The sequence below is a fragment of the Zootoca vivipara genome, chromosome 6, assembly GCF_965207765.1.
Source record: "Zootoca vivipara chromosome 6, rZooViv2.hap1.1, whole genome shotgun sequence".
Lineage (NCBI taxonomy): Eukaryota > Metazoa > Chordata > Lepidosauria > Squamata > Lacertidae > Zootoca > Zootoca vivipara.
The window spans coordinates 38,294,127-38,317,156 of NC_142589.1; the positions used below are offsets into that span (position 1 = coordinate 38,294,127).

The 23,030-nt window shown below is 46.8% G+C and overlaps 1 protein-coding gene across 1 annotated transcript in view; it reads left to right on the plus strand.

The window, feature by feature from the left end:
* SLC7A5 (solute carrier family 7 member 5) overlaps positions 1-23,030 on the plus strand; it is a 49,533-nt gene that overhangs the window by 12,089 nt on the left and 14,414 nt on the right. Inside the window, exons 2-4 of the mRNA XM_035117901.3 lie at positions 7,098-7,223; positions 21,401-21,506; positions 22,757-22,801. Of these exons, the coding sequence (XP_034973792.1) occupies positions 7,098-7,223; positions 21,401-21,506; positions 22,757-22,801 (277 nt within the window). The remainder of the gene's footprint in view (positions 1-7,097; positions 7,224-21,400; positions 21,507-22,756; positions 22,802-23,030) is intronic.

Consider the following 23,030-nt stretch of genomic DNA (forward strand, 5'->3'; position numbering starts at 1 on the left):
GCTTCAAATAAGCATTCACTCATATGTGCATGAGAGATGAGAAGCGATACTTCTTCTGATACTGTACCCTGCGAGTGAGACATGTGTTCGTATTTTAAAAGAAGCATAGCAGTAAGAGCTGTTAAGCAGTCATTTAAGAGCAGAAGCCAGCTCCAAATCTGGGATGTAAACAGTACTCTGAGCGAACACCCACAAGATGCTACAAAGGTGGTGAAGACTGTGGCAAGTCTGACCGAATTTCAGAAGTATCTGACATCTTTTGGTAGCTCATAGTGTTGGCTTCCTTGCCACATGGTGTAGACCAGCGATTCTCATAATGTGATCCGTGGACCATCATGTGAGTTTCATTCAGATGGCATGCATAAAAATACAGTTTAAAAGCATGCAGCATTTTAGCATAGCACATTACAGTTGCTATACAGTGGTACCTTGGTTTGCGAACTTAATCCATTCTGGAAGTCCGTTCTTAAACTAAAGCGTTCTTAAACCAAGGCGTGTTTTCCCATAGCAGCAGGGGACTCAACACACTCAACAGGAAGCGGGACATGTTCTGCTTCCAAGGCAAAGTTCACAAACCAAAACACCTACTTCCGGGTTTGCAGCGTTGTTAATCCAAGTTGTTCATAAACTAAGCTGCTCTTAAACCAAGGTACCACTGTAACAGGCAGACAAATTATTAACTGGTCCACCAAGACCCTCAGCAATTTTCTGCTGGTCTTGGGGGTGGGGGAGTTGAAAAGCCCCTGACGTCGACCATACAAAAGTGATCAAGCCTCTTACGTGAAAAGAAGCATTGCTACGGAGGAAGATGCATCATGCAGAGTCAAGTCAATTAATCTACCTAGCTCAGGATCAGTGGCACTGCCTAGAAACTGTTCTGCAGGGTCTGTGACATTCTTGGGCTTCATCCTGGGACCTTTTGGGTACAAAGCAGATGCCCTACCACCGAGCCATGGCATACTTTTTTCCTGGAGAACCATTGGGCTTTCTCATTTCCATTTTTCCATGGAGATTTCCTCCGTTGACCAATTCCTATAAATGAGTGGGCTTCCAAAACCCACTGCCTGCAAAACCTGTTCTTGCATTTCTTGGAAAGGCAGGCAACCTGTCTTCATAAAAACAACAACCCCAAAACAGCAACTGCACCCACAAACAGGCCAAACCCTACGCCAAAGGATAAATGGACATAAATCTGACATCAGGAACCAGAAGACAGAAAAACCAGTAGGAGAACACTTCAATCTCCCAGGACATTCTATACAAGATCTCAAAGTAGCTGTCTTACTACAAAAGAATTTCAGAAATAGACTGGAAAGAGAAGTTGCTGAATTGCAACTTATCACCAAGCTCAAAACCATGGAGGGACCTGGTTTGAACAGAGATATCGGATTCTTATCTCATTATACATGATAAGCGATCTTCAGCCATCTCAACCCTTGCTTTTTCATGCAAAACCATTTGCAGTCGTTTGCGGTCATCAACAGCTATCAGTCAGTCAATCACCCATTTCCACCACCCTTCTGAGTGATCCCCCCTCCCCATCCCCACCCCTCCCCACCCCTTCTCTACATAAGTGCCTGGAAACTTCCATTTCACTGTATCTGAAGAAGTGTGCATGCACACGAAAGCTCATACCAAAATAAAAACTTAGTTGGTCTTTAAGGTGCTACTGAAGGAATTTTTTTATTTTACTTCGATCCAGACCAACACGGCTACCTACCTGCACCCACTGCACAAGTTCAGTTTCCTGTTGTCTGTTGTGGTAGATGCAAACCCTCTTAGTAGGCTAATCTTTTGCTGAGGCCTTCTGCTTTTCTGCCATTCTGCAGCATCACCTTACTTTATGGGTGTACTATCACTGCAACTAGCCTCCTTACTTGCTCTTCCATTTGATTTTGATTTTTTTTTTACACCTATCTAGTACAGTATGCCGTATTTTCCGCTCCTTCCTAGCTGTTGGGATTCTTCTCTGGCTTCCGTTCCTGGTTTCAGAACCCTGCATTGCATCAGTTCTTTCATCCGGCTCTGGTACTGTTTTGGTTCCTCATTCATGGCGCCCTGGAAAGGATGTGGGTCCCTATGTGGGGGAAGCTCCTGAAAGAGGATCACGTGTAAGAAGCAGTTGTTGGACAGCCAGCAGATTTGACCAATTTCTGTTGAATCAAAGTTAAGGAAGGAGAGGCTACCACATTCAAAGGTAGATTCTTCCACTGTCCCATCTACAAACGGCCATATTGCAGAAGACTCTATAACCAATAGGAAGCAGTTATTCTATTGCTTTTAAAAAAACACCATTGGGAGGCAGATGGGGGGCTGCTTTGGCTTAATACACCCCCACCCCGTTCCTCTTGTGGTTTTAGGGAACTTGTTGCTTGCATTGTTTGACTACGCTGGGCTGGCTACCTTGCCCAACAATCGTTAAATGCTCAGTGCTGAATATGGCAAAACAAGATTTATTTATTAATGGGAGGTTGCTGAAACGAAGAGCTGTGTGAGCTTTGGCTTCCATTTTACTCTCATGCATGAAATCAAGCAAGAAAAGAGCAGCTTCCTTCCTCCTGGAGGGACTGTAACAGAGGCTCATGTGCAGAGTTCCTGCTTTGCAAGCACACATTATCTTGTTTTCTTATAACACTGTGTTCTGTCCCTGGCATGTTACGTGAGAGTGGTGTGGCAGAGGAATACCTCCCTCTCCCTGAAACCTTGGGAAGCTGCTGCCCGTCAGAGTAGGCCAGGGGTCAGCGACCTTTTTCAGCCGTGGGCCAGTCCACTGTCCCTCAGACCATGTGGTGGGCCGGACTATATTTTGAAGGGGAAAAAATGAACAAAGTCCTATGCCCCACAAATAACCCAGAGATGCATTTTAAATAAAAGCACACATTCTACTCATGTAAAAACACTAGGCAGGCCCCACAAATAACCCAGAGATGCATTTTAAATAATAGGACACAGTCTACTCATGTAAAAATACGTTGATTCCTGGACCGTCCGTGGGCTGGATTGAGAAGGTGATTGGGCCACATCCGGCCTGCGGGCCTGAGGTTGCCTACCCCTGGAGTAGGCAGTACCAAGCTGTTTGGACACACTGAGAGCCAGTGTGGTGTAGTGGTTAAGAGCAGTAGACTCCTAATCTGGGGAACCGGGTTCGCATCTCCGCTCCTCCACATGTAGCTGCTGGGTGACCTTGGGCTAGTCACACTTCTTTGAAGCCTCTCAGCCCCACTCACCTCACAGAGTGTTTGTTGTGGGGGAGGAAGGGAAAAGGAGATTGTTAGCCGCTTTGAGACTCCTTCGGGTAGTGATAAAGCGGGATATCAAATCCAAACTCCTCTTCTTCTTCTTCAATGTTCTTTGACTCAGTGCAAGGCAACACCATGCATTTGTGTATCTTTTGGGGGGGAGGGACGCTGTTTCTGAGTGGGCTTCTGACTGTAGGAAGAATTCTGTTTTGCCAATTTGAGGGAGGGAGGTGGAGTCAAGTCACTTACGCATTACACACAAACACACTCCTTTCCTTGACGCGTTTTCTGCTACTGCTTTGCTCTGTGCTGATAACCCCTATCTTTCACTCAGAATCCTGCTAGTGAGTTCTGATATTGCCACCGTCTTCTCTTCTTCCCAAGCAGTCTGATGATTTTTAAAAAACTTCTTATGTGTCTTGAAAGTGACAAATTTGGGTCCTGTGCAGGCCTAGAAAGAGAGATACTGTACACAAATAAGTTACTATGTGGAAGATAATGAATCTCTCTCTCTCATCTTAAAATGGCTTCTGTGTACAGTGACTTGGTCTCGCTTTATCTGTTCATAGTGGGAACTTCTAAAATTTAGGGACTGAAGGAGCCGCTCATTACCAGCAAAATTTTGTAACTAAAACCTCCCCTGCTGCCCCAGTAAGGTTCTATAAACTTTTTAAAAGTTGCTGCGTTAGGTGACATAATAGAAGTTTGTTTTCAAAATGCACAGCATACAGAACTGTGGGATTATTTATAAAATACAGTTTTATTATTTATCAAAGTGCAGAGACTCTTCCTTACACAAAGAACACTTTTTAAGGCTGCATTCCTTTGCACATTTACTTGGGGATAAGTCCAATCGAACAATGACTTTCTGACAGTTAGAGCTGTTTGACAGTGGAACAGACTTCCACTAGAGGTAGTGGACTCTCCTTCCTTGGAGGTTTTAAAGCACCTGTCACGTATGATCTAGTTGAGATTCCTGCGTTGCAGGGGGTTGATCTAGATGACCCTTGGGGGCCCTTCCAACTCTATAGTTCTGTGGTTCTATGAATGTCACCTTGCAAAACAAATGGAGTAGTGCAGCCATCCCAATCCGGTACCCTCCATATGTGTCGGGACTACGCTTCCCACCAGCTCCAGCCAGCATGAGTGTATGATCCTGTGGCTGCTGGGAGTTGTAGTCCAACACACCTGGAGGGCACCAGGTTGGAGAAGGCTGGAGAAACAAAGCAAAAACCTTTGGGCCGCTTGCCACTCCCATGGGGGTGAGGCTTAAGCAGCCACTGAGGATGCCTCCTCTTGGCATCCTTCCTCTCTGCTGTTTTTACGCATGCCACAGTTAGCCAGTTAAAAGTGTGCCAAAGTGGCAAGGGTGCCAGCAATAAAGGTACGTTGCCAGCTTAGGACGTCTGAGCTCAAAGTGTGGGGTGCCCTGCTGGATCTTGCAGTGCTGTCTTCAAATGTTGAATTAGCAGATCTGGCTTCCTGCATCATTGGTCTTGTAGGGAGTTTGAGATTATCTCCTGCTGAACATATGTAATGTATCTGTTTACTTGTTGCTGCGTATATGAGCCTCGAAAGCTTCTGTCTGGCTGCGCTTCATGTCTATACTTAGATGTGCAGGTGTTCTGACCAGACTGGGAGGGATGCTATGTTAAAGCACATGGTTCAAATCTGTTTACTCAGGGACGAGGAAAACATGCACTCTGCACATGCTCCAGGGTCCTCTTGGCACTGACGTATCACTCAATGAGTGTTTCAAAGTAATGTGTGTTGCCTTGCTTGCAGTCCTTACCAACAGCCCTGTAAAGTAGGGACAGTATTGACACCGCCCAGTTTACAGATAGGAGCACTGAGGCTAAGCTGAGGGAGACGGAGTTGCATAAAGCCCCACCCCCTGAGTTCTTGGGAAAGGTTCCAGGGCTAGACCTTGGTGTGCCTTGAGCCCTGGAGGTTTTTAAACGTGCAAGTTAAACAGGGCAGTATTCTGCAGGGAGGAGGTTGCGCAGATGCAGTGTACGTTTTAAAACCGCACTGCTCTAGCCTCAAGGGGGGATGGTCTTTCTCACACTCCTGTGCGCTTGCATTCTCATAGTGTGCAAACATTTTAATAAAAGCGTGATGCAAACATACCCAGCGTCCTCTAGATAAGGCAGTGACTGACTCTCTGCAAGGGGATGCTGGGTGCCCCCACCCTACCAAAGGAGGCGACAGCAGCTTTGCAGGCAAATACAATATGGGGGTGGAGAGGGGATTATGCAAAGGAGCTTCCGGCTTCTCGGGTTGCTGCCTCTTCCTTGCTGCAGGGCCAATCGGTGGCTCTGGAGGTGGCACCTACTGAAATGGGCGAAGGAACTGTTAGGTGTGAATGATGCAACTGTCCTCCTCTCTTGCTTGTCCTAGCTTTGAATCATCTGCAAGGAAGTTGAATCATTCATTCATTCACTAGGGGGGGGGGGACCCTGACTAGGACTTCCTGGATAGCAAGCATTTTGAGTGTAGCTTGAGTTTCCCCTACTCACCATGTGTTATTGCATCAAAAAGATGCTGTTTCCCCCCCTAACCTTACTTGACGGGAAAACACCCCAGTTAGGAAGGAGGTAGCATCCTCCCCTGTGTTTCAGAATCTGCAGCTGTGAGCATATGTTTTGAGTGATACTGTTGCTTCTGCCTTGGGATGTGAACATCTGCTTGTGGGGGAGTGTTAGGGGTTTTTTTTGTACCAGGAACTGTGCTAGGCATTGCTGCTCATAGATCATCCATGTGGCCCTGTCCTTGCAGAGAGCGTTTGCAAGTCTGCATTAGAGGCCAGGGTGTGATATGAGGGAGACTGGGGTGGAGATGGGCCAGGGAAGAGCTGGGTGGCAGCAGAGAGATGGAGGCATAGTTTGGAGAAAAGTCCTCAGTCTTCTCTCTCACGTTTATATGCTGCAGGATGAGCCCTGAAGGGCCCCCAAAGTGGCTCTCAGTTCCCTTGTGTGTTGTTGTTGTTTTTAAAACAGTTCCCTTGTGTGTTGTTGTTGTTTTTAAAACAGCTTAACTTCAGTGCAAAACAATGAAACCAAAAATAAGGTGGGGAGAGTGCTCTTGTGCTCTGGTCCTGCTTGTGGGCATCTCGGAGGCACCTGCTGGGCTAGAAGGGATGCTGATCTCGCAGCCAGGCTCTTCTTGCATCCTCAGTCAGAATATTCTGAAAAGGAACCAGTGCAATGTCTGCTGCTTCCCTAGAGTCTTCGTCCAGAGCTCCCCAGCTGGAGAAGAGGCTGAGCTCTCTAGGCTTTCCCTTTGAGAGGGAAAAAGAGCAAACCTCTGGTTGCCTCCAGCCTTCAGGTGGAGAAGCTCACCCTCTCTTACCAGACTGCACTCTAGAGGAAAATAGAATTGGAAGGAGTGTGCCTGTTTCTTTATGTTTGGGTGCCGGCGGCATGGATGCATTTATAGTGGAGACAGTTTCAGAGGAAGCAGTCTGCCAAGTGGAGTCCTAGCAACCACAAGCTTCCCAAAAGTTTGGCTGCAGAAGTGCATCCATGCATTGGCGAGAGTAGTGCAGGTCTCATTTATTTTTGTATGTGTGTGTGTTTTTCCTGGTGTGGGCAAGGGGGTATTCATTGGCCTGGATCCATTTGCACAGATCCTAGACTGTGCTTTGCAGGTGCAACTCCAGCAGATGATGGGGTGGGGGGAGGAGAGTTGTGCTGAATATGGCATTCCTTAAAGGGCCAAACTCTGCAAGAAAACCAGCTGTGCCTTGCCCTCAGTCTTCAGATTGGTGGGTTTCTTTTCCTGTTTGTAAAAAAGAGGGTGGCTTGCGAAGCTCCTACTCCAACACTGAACTAACCCATCTGATCTGTTCCTTTTCAGTGCTGCTCACAGCTGTCAACTGCTACAGTGTGAAGGCCGCCACCCGCGTCCAAGATGGCTTCGCGGCTGCCAAGCTCTTGGCTCTCGCCTTGATCATCATCCTGGGCTTCGTCCAGCTGGGGAAACGTGAGTGTGTGTGTTTTGCTTCTTCAAAAAACAGGATGGAAGTGGAGAAGAAGGTGGTAAAGGGGTAGGGTGGTTAGGGAGGGCTTCCCCCAAATTCTGGCTCTAGCAGCAGAGGCAGAACAGCTTTAAATATTGTACGTGATTTCGCTGTCCGCAGCTCCAAAAGCTCCAGGAAAGGGAGGCAGATTTAGGGGAGTGCAGCCACTTTAGTTGCACTTGGCATGGAACAACTATGATGTAGAATGGAAGACAAGAGGTGGGGGCACCAGATTTTGGCGTCATGTACTGCAGTGCTGGAATTTTGGACCCCAAGGCCTGCCAATGCAGACAGCCCCCCCCCCTGTTTCTTCTATTTGAGACTAGACTTGATTGCCCTCATTATGGTCCAGGGAAAACAAAACTGCATTTTCTTAGGTACTTGCAAAAAATAGGAGAAACGTTCCAGGAAACAGCGCATCTTTCACTTGGGCAATTTGGTAGTTCTGAGATCTGACCAGATGCTCAGGACAAGCTTTCAGAAAGAAGAAATTCAGCAGCTGCAGCTACTCCTAACATTCATGGATATAAAATGCTAGTGAAAGCTTCATTTGCACAGAGACGTCCATGGCACATTTGGTCTCTCTGTTTCTCATTTTTCTAGTTACAGGTAGGTGTTGGTCTGACGCCGTCAAAACAAAATAAAAAAATCCTTCCAGTAGCACCTTAGAGACCAACTAAGTTTGTCATAGGTATGAGCTTTCGTGTGCATGCACACTTCTTCATTTTTCTAATCTTAAAATTCAGTTCTCTGTATTGTCACTCAGGAAAGTTAGCATTTTCAGTGTGAATTTTTCCGAATAGAGACAATTTTTGTATACAGTTTTTTGACTAATATACAGATTTTGGAAGCAATTTCCTCTAATGTCAGGCATTCCTGTCTGTTACACTCACAAAGTGCATGCATTTTTACTCACATTTCCCCACGACACACACATTTTTGTACACATGATTGCTGGACTGCAAAAAAATTCAGAGTACAAATGTTGAAGTGTGGTGCGTTCTGGTTTTGCATATTGGTTCAAGGTGTGCAAATTAGGTATTAGCTCATTAAAATGCAAACAGCATCAAATGTCTCCCGCATCCCTAATGATGAGCGACCCTTGACAGCCTTTATCTTCCTTCCACATTTGCTGTGGTCTCTGCCCCACACCAGCCTTTTGTGAATCGAGAGTCGCTTGGGAAGAGCCAAGTTTTCCCCTTGACCCTTGGCCCAGATCTTGTCCTCTTGACTGCATGTACCCACTGCCCTTCCTGCCTGTATTGCTGTTGTTTTTTAGCATGGCAGGACGTATTGGGCACCTGAGCCATCCCCTCATTCAACAGGGATCCAGGCAGGCTGGTCACATGGCTTGTGGCAGCCTGTTTCTGCTTTCACTGCTTGTCTAGGAGAGGAGATCAAATGCCGGGATGGTGTTTCCCTTCTGTGTGTTTTCGCCAGCCGGTGGGGCTTGCTTGGTGCAAAATAGCACACACAAGCACACCCCTTCCACTCCCACTTGCTGGATATTTGACTCCCAGAAGAGAGATGCAGGCAGGCGAATGACATCTGTGGGCTGTCAGTACAGGACAGTCTTCACGAGGAAACTGCGCCCCCTCCTGTCCTTTTGGGGAAATCTAGAAAGCAAGGAGGGGGCTGTTGCCCCTCACCTCAATCAAAAGAGGTACATATAGAGGATTGATTGTCACAGGATGCTAGAAGTCCAGGAAATAGGTGCTTGTAATTTTAACAACACTTGCTTTGCATGCCCATGTTCAGTGCTGGTGTCTGTCTTTAGGTAGGGCTGGGAAACTCCTCCTGCCCAAATCCTGGAAAGCTCCTGTCAATCAATGTAGAGTTTATGCTGAGCTAGCTGAACTGGTGGACTGGCTCAATATAAGGCAGCTTTCTGTGTTGGTAACATAGGAGTAATGTAGGTTTCCAGGAATTCAGGCATACAATTTGGCTCTGGGGTTATCTCAAGGGCTTGCTTTCTTCCGTACAAACCCAGAAGCTTGTCAGTAGCCCTCAGCAGAGACCTTGCTTCCCATCTTGCCATCTTTCAGCTTTTCCCTACCAACGCCTAGGTACGTTCCGGGCCCTTGTATGACCTCCATGGTGCATGTGCTTATGTTTCTGGTCAAAAACAAACCCTTTAAGAGCCCTGCTGGATCAGGTGAGAGGCCCAGGCAGTCCAGCATCCTGATCTCACAGTGACCAACCAGATTACTCGTGGGGAATCCACTAGTGGGACCCAGAGTGCAGTTTAAGATTTTCAGCAACTAGTGTTCAGGGGCTCTCTTTCTCTGACAGTAGAGGTGCGACAGCAGCCATCAGGGTTAGCAGATAGCCTCACCTCCCACGAATTTGTCTTCTTAAAGCCACCCAAGTTGGTAGCCATTGCTGCATCTTGTGGGAGCAAATGCCATAGCTGACCTGTGTCTGAAGAAGTCCTGCATTTTGTGTCTCCTGGATCTTACGGCTTTCAGCTTAATTGGATGACACACACACACACACACACACTTTCCCATCCCCGGTTAGTAGGCGTTGGTAGCCATAACCATGGCTGTTCTATTCTTATTTTGTTAGGGACAGGAAGGTCTAAATGAATTTTTTTTTAGTTACAGCCCTGATCTTCAAGTTTTTTTGTGTGTGTTTGTGTGTTTACAAATGGAGATTTGTTTTGCTGCTCTCTCTGTCTTTCACACTCTTGTTTATTTTTGTTCCATTTTTGTGTGTGCTTAACTTCACAAGCTGCTTTCAAGCATCTTGCAGTTTACAAGCGGCCTAGAAATGCAAACAAATAAATGGAGCTTAATGAAGCAGTTCTGTCCAATGAAGACGCAAAGGGTATTTTTTTTGAGAGAGATGGGCGGCAGATTCGTTCACTCCTCCCGAGAGCCCGTCTCTTAAGTTGAAAGATTTTCTTCCTTCCTTTCTTAACATCTCAGCATTTTAAAAGAATAAAGCTAACTTTGTTAATTGTGTTTGTTTCCCTCTAAATGGCAGAGCCTCGTGACACAAACTCTCAAAATGTCTTGCCAACCCGGACCTGGCTGGTGTCAGCACAGATCTCTCTGCTCAGCAGTTTTCAGTATTTTTTGATAAACGGATAAGAAGCGGATGGGAACTTTTGAGGGAGGAATTCCTCCTTCTGTAAAACAAAACAGAAGGTTGTTGGGGGGGGAGCCCCTTCATTCTGGAGCAATATAAGGGACACTTGTTTAACAACAAAGGATTCAGAAAGAATTCTCCACTTCTCTTTGCCCTCTTCGGAACTTGCAAGATATTATTTTTCCTTTCCCTCTTCTCCTGTTACTGCCTCCCCCTGTAATTGCCTTGTGACCTTTGGGTAGTTTTTCAGTGGTGATCTTCCACGCACAAGTCACGCCTGGTGGCCCTCTGTGCTTGCAAAACACACTTTTTTCTTCTTCCCACCCCTTCCATATTGCATAGGGTGCTTCGCTCAGCTTATTTCCTCCTTCAAGGTGGGCTGTCGTTAATGGCCATGGAATGCCGGCATCACCTTTTGGGCTCTATGCTAATAATAGCCCTCCTTTAATATCTCCAGAGATTCCTTTCTTACCCACAGGAATCTGCCTCAAAGGTCTTCTCTGCATCTCAGGTCATGGTTATGCAAGCAAGAATTCTGCAGGCTCACAGCTGTAAACCAGCTGTAGATTTTGAAATAGTTGACATTTGTGTTTCTAACGCACTCCCCCCCCCCATTACCTGTGTGCATCAATAAGAACTAGGGAGTTGGTTCCTTTTTTCTAACAAGATCAACACCCTGAGACACTCAGCTTCTGAATTCTGCACATGATGACAGGTTCTGCGTTCTTGTGCTCTACCATCACAGAACTCTCGCTTTGTGCACAGGATGCAACCCAAAAAAGGTACCCTGCACATGCTGTGCATAGAGAATGAAGGGAGAACTGTGTTGTCTGGTTAAGAGCCATTTGGTCTGTTTGTTGGGTTTACAATCTCGCCCCTTAATGGGCTGTACTTCACAGTTGCAAGAAGCGATTCACAGATTTGATTTTTTTTTTGTTTTTAATGGGCATTTAATGCATTTTATATTAAAAACCTTGGTTGAGGTGGTTCACATGTCTTTAACATTATATGCACAAAATAGCCATTAAAACAACCTTGAAACTATCAAATACAATAATATAGCATCAAAGAAGAGCTATAAATTAATAACAAAGTAGCAAGAACAGAATAACTAAGTATGCAGGCAGATCCTAATCCAACTTTTGCTAGCCTTCTTCCCTCCAGATGTTTGTCCTGCCCCAGCCCAGCTTTCTCAGCCACCACATCAAACCCCCAAAATGAGATTCTTCCTCACCTCATGGCTTTTCTCTCACTATACCTCAACAGAAGCCTCAATCAGGGCACTCCCATCTTCTCTGGATCAGCACTGCACCATTTTTCCTGCTTGCAAAACAGCCTTTGCCAACCCTGGTGCTCTCCAAATGCTTTGGAGTACAGTTCTCATCAGCCCCAACCAGAAGAGCCACATGATCCTGGGCTACAACTTCCATCCTTCCTTCTGCATGCTGATGGGAGCTGGAGTCCAAAAACAATGGGAGGGCTGCAAGTTCCCTAGTCCTGACCCCAGTAAATGGAATAGTTTTGATCCGCTGACAAAATGATGCTGATGCACTTGGCTCTGTGGGGAGCATTCCATAGCAGGAGTCTTTTCTCCGGTTACCACTTACAAAGGGAGGAGTACCCAAAGGCCTTGTGCAGCTCTAGATAATTGGGCTGGGGGGCTGGGGACAATAACCTATTCCCATCTGCCTTTGGAAACAGAGATCTTTCCAGTAAAATGTGCACCTTTTGTGTTTTCAGTGCCCCAGTGAGTAACTGCTAAAGGAAGCATTAGCATCAAAATTTGTAATGGCAAAGATGCATAAAAACCCACCTCTTCTTCTACTAAGTTGGCTTGGACAGGGATGGCCTGGCCACAGCAATTCATGCATTGGTAACTTCAATGTTCTATATGCGGGGCTAACCTTGGGCCTGGTCCAGAGGTTCCAGCTGGTGGAAAATGCTTTGGCCAGACAGTTGATGGGGATGCACTGTTGCCAGCACATAACTCCGGTACTCAAAAGCTTGCACTGGCTGCCTGCATGCTGCTGGGCCAGCTTCATTGTTCTTGTATTCAGCTACAGGTCCCTTAACAGCTTGAGTCCAGGATATTTCAAGGGCAGCCCAAGCCCTTACATCCCTGCCTGATCGTTGAGGTCTGTTAGTGGTCCCCCGTGGCTCAGACGTATGGCTCATATCCAGCAGAAGCTGTGTGCTCAGGATCATGGGCCTGATTTTGCGGATCTCTTTTCCAGTTGAGTTCAGACAGGACAGCTCCCTGTTGAACTTCTGGCATCTACTGAAAACGTTTTATTCAGCACTGGCATTTTAATTGATGTCACAGTTTCAATGAATTTTTATCTTTTCTATATTATATTTTTGTACACTGCTTAGAGACAACTGTAGGCATTTAAACTGTTTAAATAAGAAAAAAATTAAGTTCTGACTGCTTTTGCATGTCTTTGAACTACATAATTTTTCAGGTCAGCTGTCAGACCCAACTTTACAGTAAAGCCATTTTTCTCCCATCTTCTGGGGCTCTTCTCCTGAGCTTCTGCTGAACAGATGCAGGGTCATTTAAGGACGCTGCAAGTGTGCTTAGCTTTGGTCGCTCTTCATGGGAAGCTTAGGTGTGTGACTTTGGCTGAATGTCTTTTTTTAAAATGGTGTTTTACACATCTGTCACACAGATGGGGAAGTTGCAGCAATCAGAGTGTGATAGTGAGGCAAACATACTTGGTACACTCTGACCATTAAAACATTGCTGATGAAGAATTGTCGAAACAGGGCCTTGTCCTGGGATTTTTTCACTGGAATTTATTTTTATTTGCCTCACTATCATACTGGAATTGATTCCTATTTGAATTCATCTTATCATTACATAAATAAAACCTTTTGAAGACTTACTTGAAATTCATCTTCCTCCTGGCCTGAGTTCTTGCAATTTACTGTTTATTTCTGGACTTCACCAAGAACTCCAATTTCTACAGCAGCAAAACACATGGCAAGGGCAAACTAGAAAACACCAGAGCCCTGCTTCTGGGTCCTTCCCAAGGAAAAGCAGTGGTGATCTTCAAAAGCAGAAATATCATTCAGGAATGACATGGGGCTTGTAGACTGGGCTGCCAGAAGAATTGAAGCCTTTGAGCCTGTTGCGCATCCATATTCTGCCCTGTGATCTTATTAGTATTATCAGGTTATCAGTCAGGAACCTTACAATGCTTCTGTGTGTTCCTTGGCAAGTGGGCTTGTAGTCAGTGCTGTTTAAATCCAGCACCAGATGCAAACTGCACTGGGTTCTGTTCCACTTGGGATATCCCAGTTAATTAAAGTTCTAGCACAAGTCTTTAGGGAGGAGCCCGGAACATAGGAAGCTGCCATATACAGTGTCAGACCATTGCTCCATCTAGACCAACATTGTCTACAATGGCAGGCAGCAGCTCCCCAGATTTCGGACAGGGAACAATCACAGTCTTATCTGGAGATGCCGAGGATTAAACCTGGGAGGGCAGATTCTCTAGCACTGAGCTGCAGCCCTTCCCATAGAATGGAGGGACTTCTTTACATCCCTCCATATTGTTGGGACTATCCCATTTGTTCCTACTCTCTGCTTCCAGTTTCTGATCCAGAAGAGGTCCTTTCCTCTTATTGCATGACTGCTAAGCAAACTCGGGAGGCTTGGGGGAGGAACTTCCATTGAAAGCTTTTTGGAAGCTCAAGCTCACCTCTTTAGGTGATGCTAAAATCCCAGACTCTGCTTGTGATGAAAAGCCCCAGAGCAAAAGGCAAAGTGGAGTTGGCAATGCCCCAAACCTAAATCACTCCTGATTTGCAAAGTTGAGCTGGCAACATGTTGCGTCGCGCTCTCTGCTGTGCCCGCCTGGCTTCAGGCACCATGGGCACCTCCCTTTGCCAGCTGGGCATGCCTGGCCCTGCAGGGCCCTCTTTCACCTTGGATAGGATGCTTGAAACCTGTGATTAAAAAGTAGGCAGGCCATATGACACATGCACACTTACCTGTGCAGTTATGCTCCTGACCCTACAGTGCAAGACTTGGTTAAGTTTTACTGTTAAGTTTCTCTGGCAGTGTTGAGGGCTGTGTAGGCAACTTGTGGCCTTAGACCAGGGGTGAGGAGCTGGGGGCCAAATGCAGTCCCTCCTGGCCTCTCTGCTTAACCCTTGGGACACCCACCAGGACACCCTCTCCTCTAGTACTTTTGCCTTGCTGCCATGTAAAGTCTTTTGCGATGAAAACACACCTGTCTTAATGGAAGCACAAAGCCAAAGACTTGCAGCTTTGGTGTTTCTTCCAGAAGCTCAGTGTGGCAGCTGAAATTATATTTGGGGGAGAATGAAGCAGAGTTTGCATCACATCACATCTAACATGATTTCCTTTTTTACAAAAATGTGCACATACTCGTTCCCCCCGCCCCCTTCAAACTGGCACTGCCCTGTGCTGGATTACTCAGTAGGCAGACTAGGAACATCCTTAAGGCACCAGTAAAGCAAGAGCACAAAACAAAAATGAGAATTTTTGTTGGAAACAATTGGACATTTCAAAAAAATAAAAATCAAGGTAGTCATCATGGGGAAAATAATAACTTTGTTAGACTTTCTTACCCATTATTATTATTATTATTATTATTATTATTATTATTATTATTATTATTATTATTCTGCCCTTCATCTTAGGATCACAGGGCAGTTTACAGTTTTAAAACACAAAAATACATAACATAAGAACAAACAAAACAATCCCCCCCTCCCCTGTTTAAAAGGCGGTTGATTGTTTAACAGCCAAGGTCCTGGGTGAAGAGGAATGTTTTCACTTGGTGCCTAAAGATATGTAACAAAGGCACCAGGTGAGCCTCCTCAGAGAGAACATTCCACAAATGGGGAGCCACCACAGAAAAGGCCTGTTCTTGTGTTGCCACCCTCTGAATCTCTCTGTTCTCTTTTTATTACCGCATTTATCCCCACCTAAACCAAGGGGGTGTCCTACGAACATAGACTGAAATAATGCAAGGAAATCAGATCCGGCCATGAATTGCACAGGACATAAGTGCATGTAAACGTTTTAGCATGCATGTAAGTTTTGTGCCATTTCAGAAATAACACTTTGCGGTTCAGTATTGTTTTTATTTTAGCTCTCTATGTGGGGGCAGCATAATCTTCTCAGTGCTTAGGACCTCTAAAGGTCTTAATTCCTCCCTGGTGCTCCCCGTCTCCATGTCTGCAGCAAAGTTGCTGTTCTCTGCGCTCTGAGTTGCTCCATCTCTCGTGGCCTCTTGCTGAAACCAAGAACAGCCAGCAAGCTTCCCTTGGGCAAATCTATACCGCAGATGAAGGTGTTTTGTTCCTGGCTGTGTTGTGAGCCAAGCAAAGACCCTTAATTAGCTCGTGTTCCGTTGGCCTGGAAGCCCAGTTGGCCGGCTTCTTATTTCTTCATCCTTTTGTGGCCTCTGATCCAAATCTTCTGAGCGGCTCAAAAGCCAGAGGAAATAGGCTTAGGGAGAAGCAAGTCAGACGAATGCAGGGCATTCTGTCTTGAAAGCCAGGAAGAGGACGTGCCATGAGAAAAGCTGCAGCGTTTGGGACTTTTGGTTTAGAGAAAAGGCAAGAAAGAAGGGATACGATGGACGTTTATAATACGATGCATGGCATGGAGAAAGTGGGTGGAGAACAGTTTTTTCTCCCTCCCTCATCATACTAGAACTCGTGGACATGAATGTTGGAAGATTCAGGACAGATAGAAGAAAGTATTTCTTCAAGTGGCGCATAGTGAAACTATGGAACTTGCTGCTACCGAAGACAGTGATGGCCCACTTGGACAACTTTAAAAGAGGACAACTTCATGGAGGAGCTATCAAGGGTAACTACCCTGATGGCTATGCTCTGCCTCCAGAGGTAGAAGCAGTAATGCTTCTGAATACCAGTTGCTGGAAATCACAAGTGGGGAGAGTGCTGTTGTGAGTTTCCTGCAAGCATCTGGTTGGCCACTGTGAGAACAGGGTGCCGGACTACACGGGCCGTTGGCCTGATCCAGCAGGCTCTTCCTACTTTCCCAGGAGTTGCTTTCCACAGCATTGTCTATCGGCCTCAGCCAGCATGGCCAGGCTCCCATCAGCCCCTGCATTACACAGCCATGCCGACTGGGGCATGTTGTGAAGTTGGCATCCCAAAAAACGGGAGGGCAGCAGACAGGCAAAGGCTGTTGTGTTTTGCAAGCAGGCAGAATGATGCAATGGGGTCTGGTTGAGATGGGAGTGTCCTGATTTGGGCCTCTTGTTGGGGCAGAAGCTATCAGATGAGGAAGAATCTCGCTTTGGATGTTTTATGTGGTGGCGGCTGAAGAGGTTGGGCTCAGGCAGGACGAGCCCCACCTTTTTTTGTGAGAAGCCTTCCAGACAAAGTGGGGAGCAGGATGGTACAGGAAGCCTGGTGTTCATTCCCAGGCACTGGCCTTGTGCAAACACCAGGGGCTCTTCAACTTGAGTTAATAATGTGCTTTTAGCCCAGCAGGGGAGGAGGAAATCTGGCCGCCAAGGCCCCATTTGTGTGTGTGCTCGTCTCGGTACATTTTAATAATAGCACTTCATGACTGTTTGCTAACAAACTTTGCACTCCTAACCTGCAGCGGAGAAGAATTAAGTCTTCCTTTTGTAACGAGGAGAGAGAAGGAAAGTTCACTCTTGTTTTGCCTGGAATTCACATTAGCAGTTTGGGCACTCTTAGATTGGGGTCCTGAATCTCATCCCACTTTTTTAGTTTGGACAGCACAGGGCAAAGTAGATGTTGGGTACCCTCTTTGAAGCTCTGCAGCTCATAGCACATGCTTCACACTCAGAAGGTATTGGAATTCCAGCCCCCAGTCAGGATCTCAAAATCTGGGGAGCTGCTACCACTCCATGCAGAGCAGGGGCTGGGCAGAAAGTAAAGCTCAGTCTCCCGGTAGACTTGAACTAGACGTGACTAAGAGTTTTTGACCAGTGCTAGAAACTCAGCCAAAACGGAATGTCTAGTTGCCATTTGGGGGCAAGACAGCTCTAAAGTCTTATTTTTCAAATGATGGACTGAATGTGACACCTGGCTAGTTCAGCTGACAACCTTGAGCTAGGTTAAGAGCTTTGAGAACTTAAAGAATAAAAGTCACTTGATCCAGGGATAGTCCACACATATCTTGGCCTATTCCGACCTCTCTTTCTTGATGTTGACTGCTCCTGCTCAGGCTGCACAGAAAAAGCATTTTGGTTCCAGAAATTCATTCTGATTGTGCAGATAAAATATAACTGATGGAATTCTACAGGATGTGGTGGTATTAGTGTGTGAAAAACAGTCCAGATCCAATGATCCCAGGCATGCACCTCCAGAGGGTGGAGATGTCGGGCACCGTCCTGGCACCCAGGCATCTTCACTTGGTCACCAGTGGTTGATTCCTTGTTTAACAAGAGCAGCAACCAAAGGATGCTTTTCATCTAAAGTGGGCTGCTGAAATTAAAACGGCTAACAAGGAGTGGGCTCTGGGACTGTGAGCTCATTTCAGTTCTCCGACTGGACATTTCACAAGTCGCAAGAGGAAGGGGTGTAGCTCAGTGACAGAACATGCAGAAGATCCCACTCACTGGCAGGATCAGGATTGTCCCATCAGAAACTTTGGAGAAGCCACTGCCAGTCAGTGTAGACTAACACTGAGTTCTTAAGTTGGGGTGCCTTTGGGCATTTTGTCTGCATACATAATTAGCATTCGGCCAAAACCAGCACCCAATGGGACTCTTGGCTCCATCTCAAACCCACTTAGTGTTGGAGATCAGAAGACTTAAGGTGCCTTCAGACTATTGTGGGGGCCTTTGAGGTATCACCTTCATTGCCTTTTATCTTGTCCATTATATCAACTGTTCCTCCCCCCCCCCCCATTTTAGGCCTAACTGTACTCATCTTAAATAATTGCAGTTAATAGCCCCTTTATGCCAGCTGTCCAGCCCTGTTAGGACTATGCATCCATGGCATGAAAATTAAGCATTCTGAGCATGAAACAACTCAAATTTTCTCTTTCTTTCTCCCCTCATCCTCCCACAAAAGACCCCAAGGGTGGTAATTAAAAAGGACAGGACACCATTTCCAGCAGTTCTGCCCTCTTAATAACTGTGGACGGAAGGCTGTTGTTGGAGCTCGTTAATTTTAATTTGGTTAATTTTAGAGCCGAGTGTGGTTGGAGAGGCATCTGAGCTTGGCGCCGTGGTGGGGGAACCTTGGCTTGTCCCAGCAGCTGTTGCTGTGTTGCGAGGGCATTTATGGTTAACCAGTTGAATTAAGAAGAGGGGGTTGGAGAGTGTGCTGGGGAAGAAAGGAAGACTAGCAAGGGTGCCTGTAAATGGAGAAGGCCATTTTGAACTACTTAGGAGGGGGGTGGCAACGACCTGGTGGCATCATATTCTATAGCAATGTAAGCACCACCTGTCTCTTGCCACCCTCCTTCAGTGATTTAATCGTTTGCTAGCAATTAGAAGACCTGTGTTGTGCCCATAGGCCAAAACGGCTACCTAGTTTATAACCTTGAGAGCATCAGGTTGGTCTTCAGAAAGACGTTTTTTTTTGTTTTTGTTTTTACCTAGCCCTACTACTTGGGGAGATTGGGGGCTGGTCCTGGGATCTTTTCAGGACAGATAAAGAAAGTATTTCTGCACACAGCACATAGTTAACCTGTGGAACTCACTCCCACAAGAGGCAGTGCTGGGCACCAACTTGGATGGTTTTAAAAGAACATCAGATCTATTTGCGGAGGTGAGGACTATTGGTGGCTACTTGCCATGGTGGCTCTGCCCTGCCTCCACACTGGAGGCAGCAATACTTCTGAAATAACAGTTACTGGAAACTGCAGGAGGGGAGAAGGCTCTTGTGCTCAAGTCCTGCTTGCTGGTTCCCCACAGTGGTTGGCCATTGTGAGAACAGGGTGCAGGACTAGATGGGCCATTGCCCTGGTCCTGCAGGCCCTTAGCTTCTTATGTGCAAAATTAATCAAGTCTTATCCAGACTAAATGTAACAGGATGGAACTCACGGTGCACGGTTGAGTCATTGGTGGCGTGTCTTTCCCCCGCACCACCTGTGAGTCGCCTTGGCACGTGGTGATGAGCAAGCCTGAGAACTCTGCAGTTAGCAGGGCCGGTGGTGGAAAGCCTCCAGAGGGCAGGATCCCAGAGATCTCCCTCAACAAAGCTTTCTTTGGAAACGCACTTGCCTTGCCCTTCCGTTGGGCTCTCGTGCCTCTCTCCTCCACTCCTCTGCCGCCTTGTTCCAGCTAGTGATGCTGGCAGCAGGCCGCCCAGCAAGTAAAAAGCCTAGTGAACTGTACTGTGTAGTTCATGGAAGAAAGCTGCTTTTGTTGCAATTTTGTCTTCCCCTCCTTTCCCCCTCACCTCATTGTGAGTTGCTGGAATGTGGAGTTTGAGAAAGGGCGAAGAGTTAAACCCCATATGCAGCCGCAGCGCCCATGTGACTGGGCTCTCTGGGCTCTTAGCGCCCTAAGACAAATCACATGTGAGGCAGCAGGGAGGTCAGGTGGCGAACAGTGACCTTCCCAGATCCCTTTTCCACCCCTCCAGGCGCACCTGGGGGCTCTATCTTCAGAAAGGGAGCCAGGAAACGGGAACTCCTGTGTTCTCAGCCTCCCTGTCCTGGAGGAGCCTGGGTTTGGCCTCCACATCAAAAGGCATGAAACGAAATGCCCACCGAGACATCTTTAGAACTAAAATAAACGCAGCAAACGTGCTGGAAGTGTCTTCAACAATTGAAGACCACCCCCTCCCCTCCTCTCCCCTTATATATGTTTTTTCCCTGGGCTGTTTCCATTCAAGAACGGATGAATAACAGGAACTCCAAATACTTGGGCCCTTCCCACAGTTGACAGGGACGTGAGCACTTGAGGGTTTTCTTGGGCGCCTCGGGAACCGGAGGAATCCTTTATGTCCTCACCAAGGTGGGGGGGGGTGACTGTGGCGCTTCGGTTGAAACTTTGTGCTCCTCTTGCCTTGAAGATCCTTGTGGGGCTGGCCTCTGGGGCTGCACTGTAGACCTCCAGCACTCTGCCAGAAGCCGTCTTTGCAATTGCTTCCTAGGAGCTTAAGATGAGAAATGACAGAGTTGCCGCTTGGCTAAGATTGTAGCAGGCATTCTGGGTGGCATGGGACGCTTGAGCACTTGGGTTCAGTTGCTCGGGGCGCCTTGTGGACATGATCCAGTTTGCACGCAGAAGGCCCCGGGTTTCCTTTCCTGCAGATCCCAGCATTGAAGGGCAGAGCATCTGCTTTGCATGCAGAATGTCCTTGGTTCAGTCATAGGCATCTCCAGGTAGTACTTGGGAATGTTGCCAGTCTGAAAATGCCAGAAAGCTGCTGCCAGTCAGTGTGGACAGTACTGTGCTGGATGAACCAGTGGCCTAACTTTGTTCCTTTTTCTATTGGGGAGAGAATTGTTTCCTTGGTATGGAACATAAAAAGGAAACGGAAGGGCTGCTTTAGGTCAAAACCGTCTTGCTAGCTAATCTTTCGTTGTTTGGATCACCTCCTTCTTTGAATGTGGACCGGGCTGGGGAATCATTTTTCAGCCTGAGGGCCACATTCCCTTCTTTGGCAACCTTCTGAGGGCCACATGGTGGGCAGGGCCAAAGATAAAGTGGGTGGGGCAACAATGGTGAACTTCACCTTTTTACAGTAGGCTGGTTTCCACACACAAGCATCCCCCTCTGTCCTGGCAAGCGAAAGCACTAAGGCAACAGTCAAGCAGAAGATCCTTGGTTCAGTCCCTGGTATCTGCAGGTAAGGCTAGGATAAACTCCTACCTGAATCCTCTGCCTGTAGTCAGTGTAGGATAAAACTGAGCTAGGTGATTCTATATAAGGCCCTTTCCTTTTTTCTATAGCGTCCAGCATAAAGCTGCTCACCCATTCAGAAGAAATGTATTCTTACAGCTTCAGCTATGAAAAGGGCTCACTGAATTGGAGACACTGTATTTGAACACCTTGTGGTTTCTCTCTCTCCCCCCCCCCCCGGCCCGTGTTTTTACCCTGTGAAGACGGTCCTGGAATCCTGAGCCCTGAACACTCCTTTGATGGCACGAAATTGGAGGTTGGGAACATCGTCCTGGCCTTGTATAGCGGTCTCTTCGCATATGGAGGCTGGTGAGTTCTGTGTTCAAGCATCCTAAGCGCACATCGGCACTTGACATTTAAAGCACTCTTATACCACTTTAACAGGAACAGCTCCACACCCCTCCCCCCCAAGAATCCTGGGCAGTGTAGTTTGCTATGGGTGCTGAGAGTTGCTAGGAGACCCCGTTCTCCTTGCAGAGCTACAATTCCCAGAATTCCCTGGGAACACAGATTTACTGAAAAGGCCCTGCCTTCTGTTGCTATCAGTATCCCTTCTGCAGGGGTTGGCACTCAGACCAGGGCCTCCCATCCACATCTTAATGAACACGGAGGTTTGTGGGTTTTTGGCACACGCATGGCAGGCTTGCCTGACATGGTAAGTCACAGGTAATGGGTTACTGTGGACAGCTCCCTCATAACACTACTTCTAGCAGGAGCAGCAGATCACAATCCGTGGCTCAGCCCCTCATCTGAAGAGGGGACTGCAGTTTTGCTCCAAACAAATCACAATCAGAAGACTTTATGTTCTACTCTTGGTTCCTCAGTTGTGGTTTGAATAGAGAGTAATGCTCCAGGATTGCTAATTCAGATGCCACTGTTAAGTCCATGGTTTGTTGTTCCTGTCAGGAGAGGAGCCATCTGTGCATTCGTGATAAAATAATTACCTGTGGCTTCCTGTGCCACGCAAGTGAGACCAGTGTGTGTGTGTGTGTGAGAGAGAGAGAGAGCTGCAACCTTGACACTTCATCCTGGACACTGAGGTCCAGCTCTGAGGGCCTTCTGGCAGTTCCCTCATTGCGAGAAGTGAGGTTACAGGGAACCAGGCAGAGGGCCTTCTTGGTAGTGGCACCCGCCCTGTGGAACGCCCTCCCAGCAGATGTCAAGGAAATAAGCAGCTATCCTATTTTTAAAAGACATCTGAAGGCAGCCCTGTTTAGGGAAGTTTTTAATATTTAATGCTGTATTGTTTTTAACACTCGATTGGGAGCTGCCCAGAGTAGCTGGGGAAACTCAGCCAGATGGGCGGGGCATAAATGATAAATTATTATTATTATTATTACCGTATTATTATTATTATTAGTATTACTTCTTATCAAATCTAGACTTACTCTCAGAGTAGACCCACTGAAGTCAATGAACATGGCTAACTTGGGCTTATTCATTTCAGTGGGTCTACTCTAATTTGATTGAGTTGGATACAACCCTATAATCAAGGGCAGGATGCCTCTTCTCCTACTCAGCAAGCTGAATTATACTTTTTAAATCTTTGTCCTTTGCAGGAATTACTTGAATTTTGTCACGGAAGAGATGATCAACCCTTACAGGTAAGGGGTTTCTTTTCATAGAATCATAGAATGGTAGAGTTGGAAGGGACCGCAGGGGTCACCTACTCCAACTCCCTCCAGTGCAGGACTCTTCTGGTCCAACGTGGGACTCGAACCTACGACCCTGAGATGAAGAGTCTCATGCTCTAGCAACTCAGCTATTAGTTCCGTTCTGCTTCTTTTGCTCTTCTTTTGCTTCTGGGCAACTCATTGATAAAGGAAGGAGCTG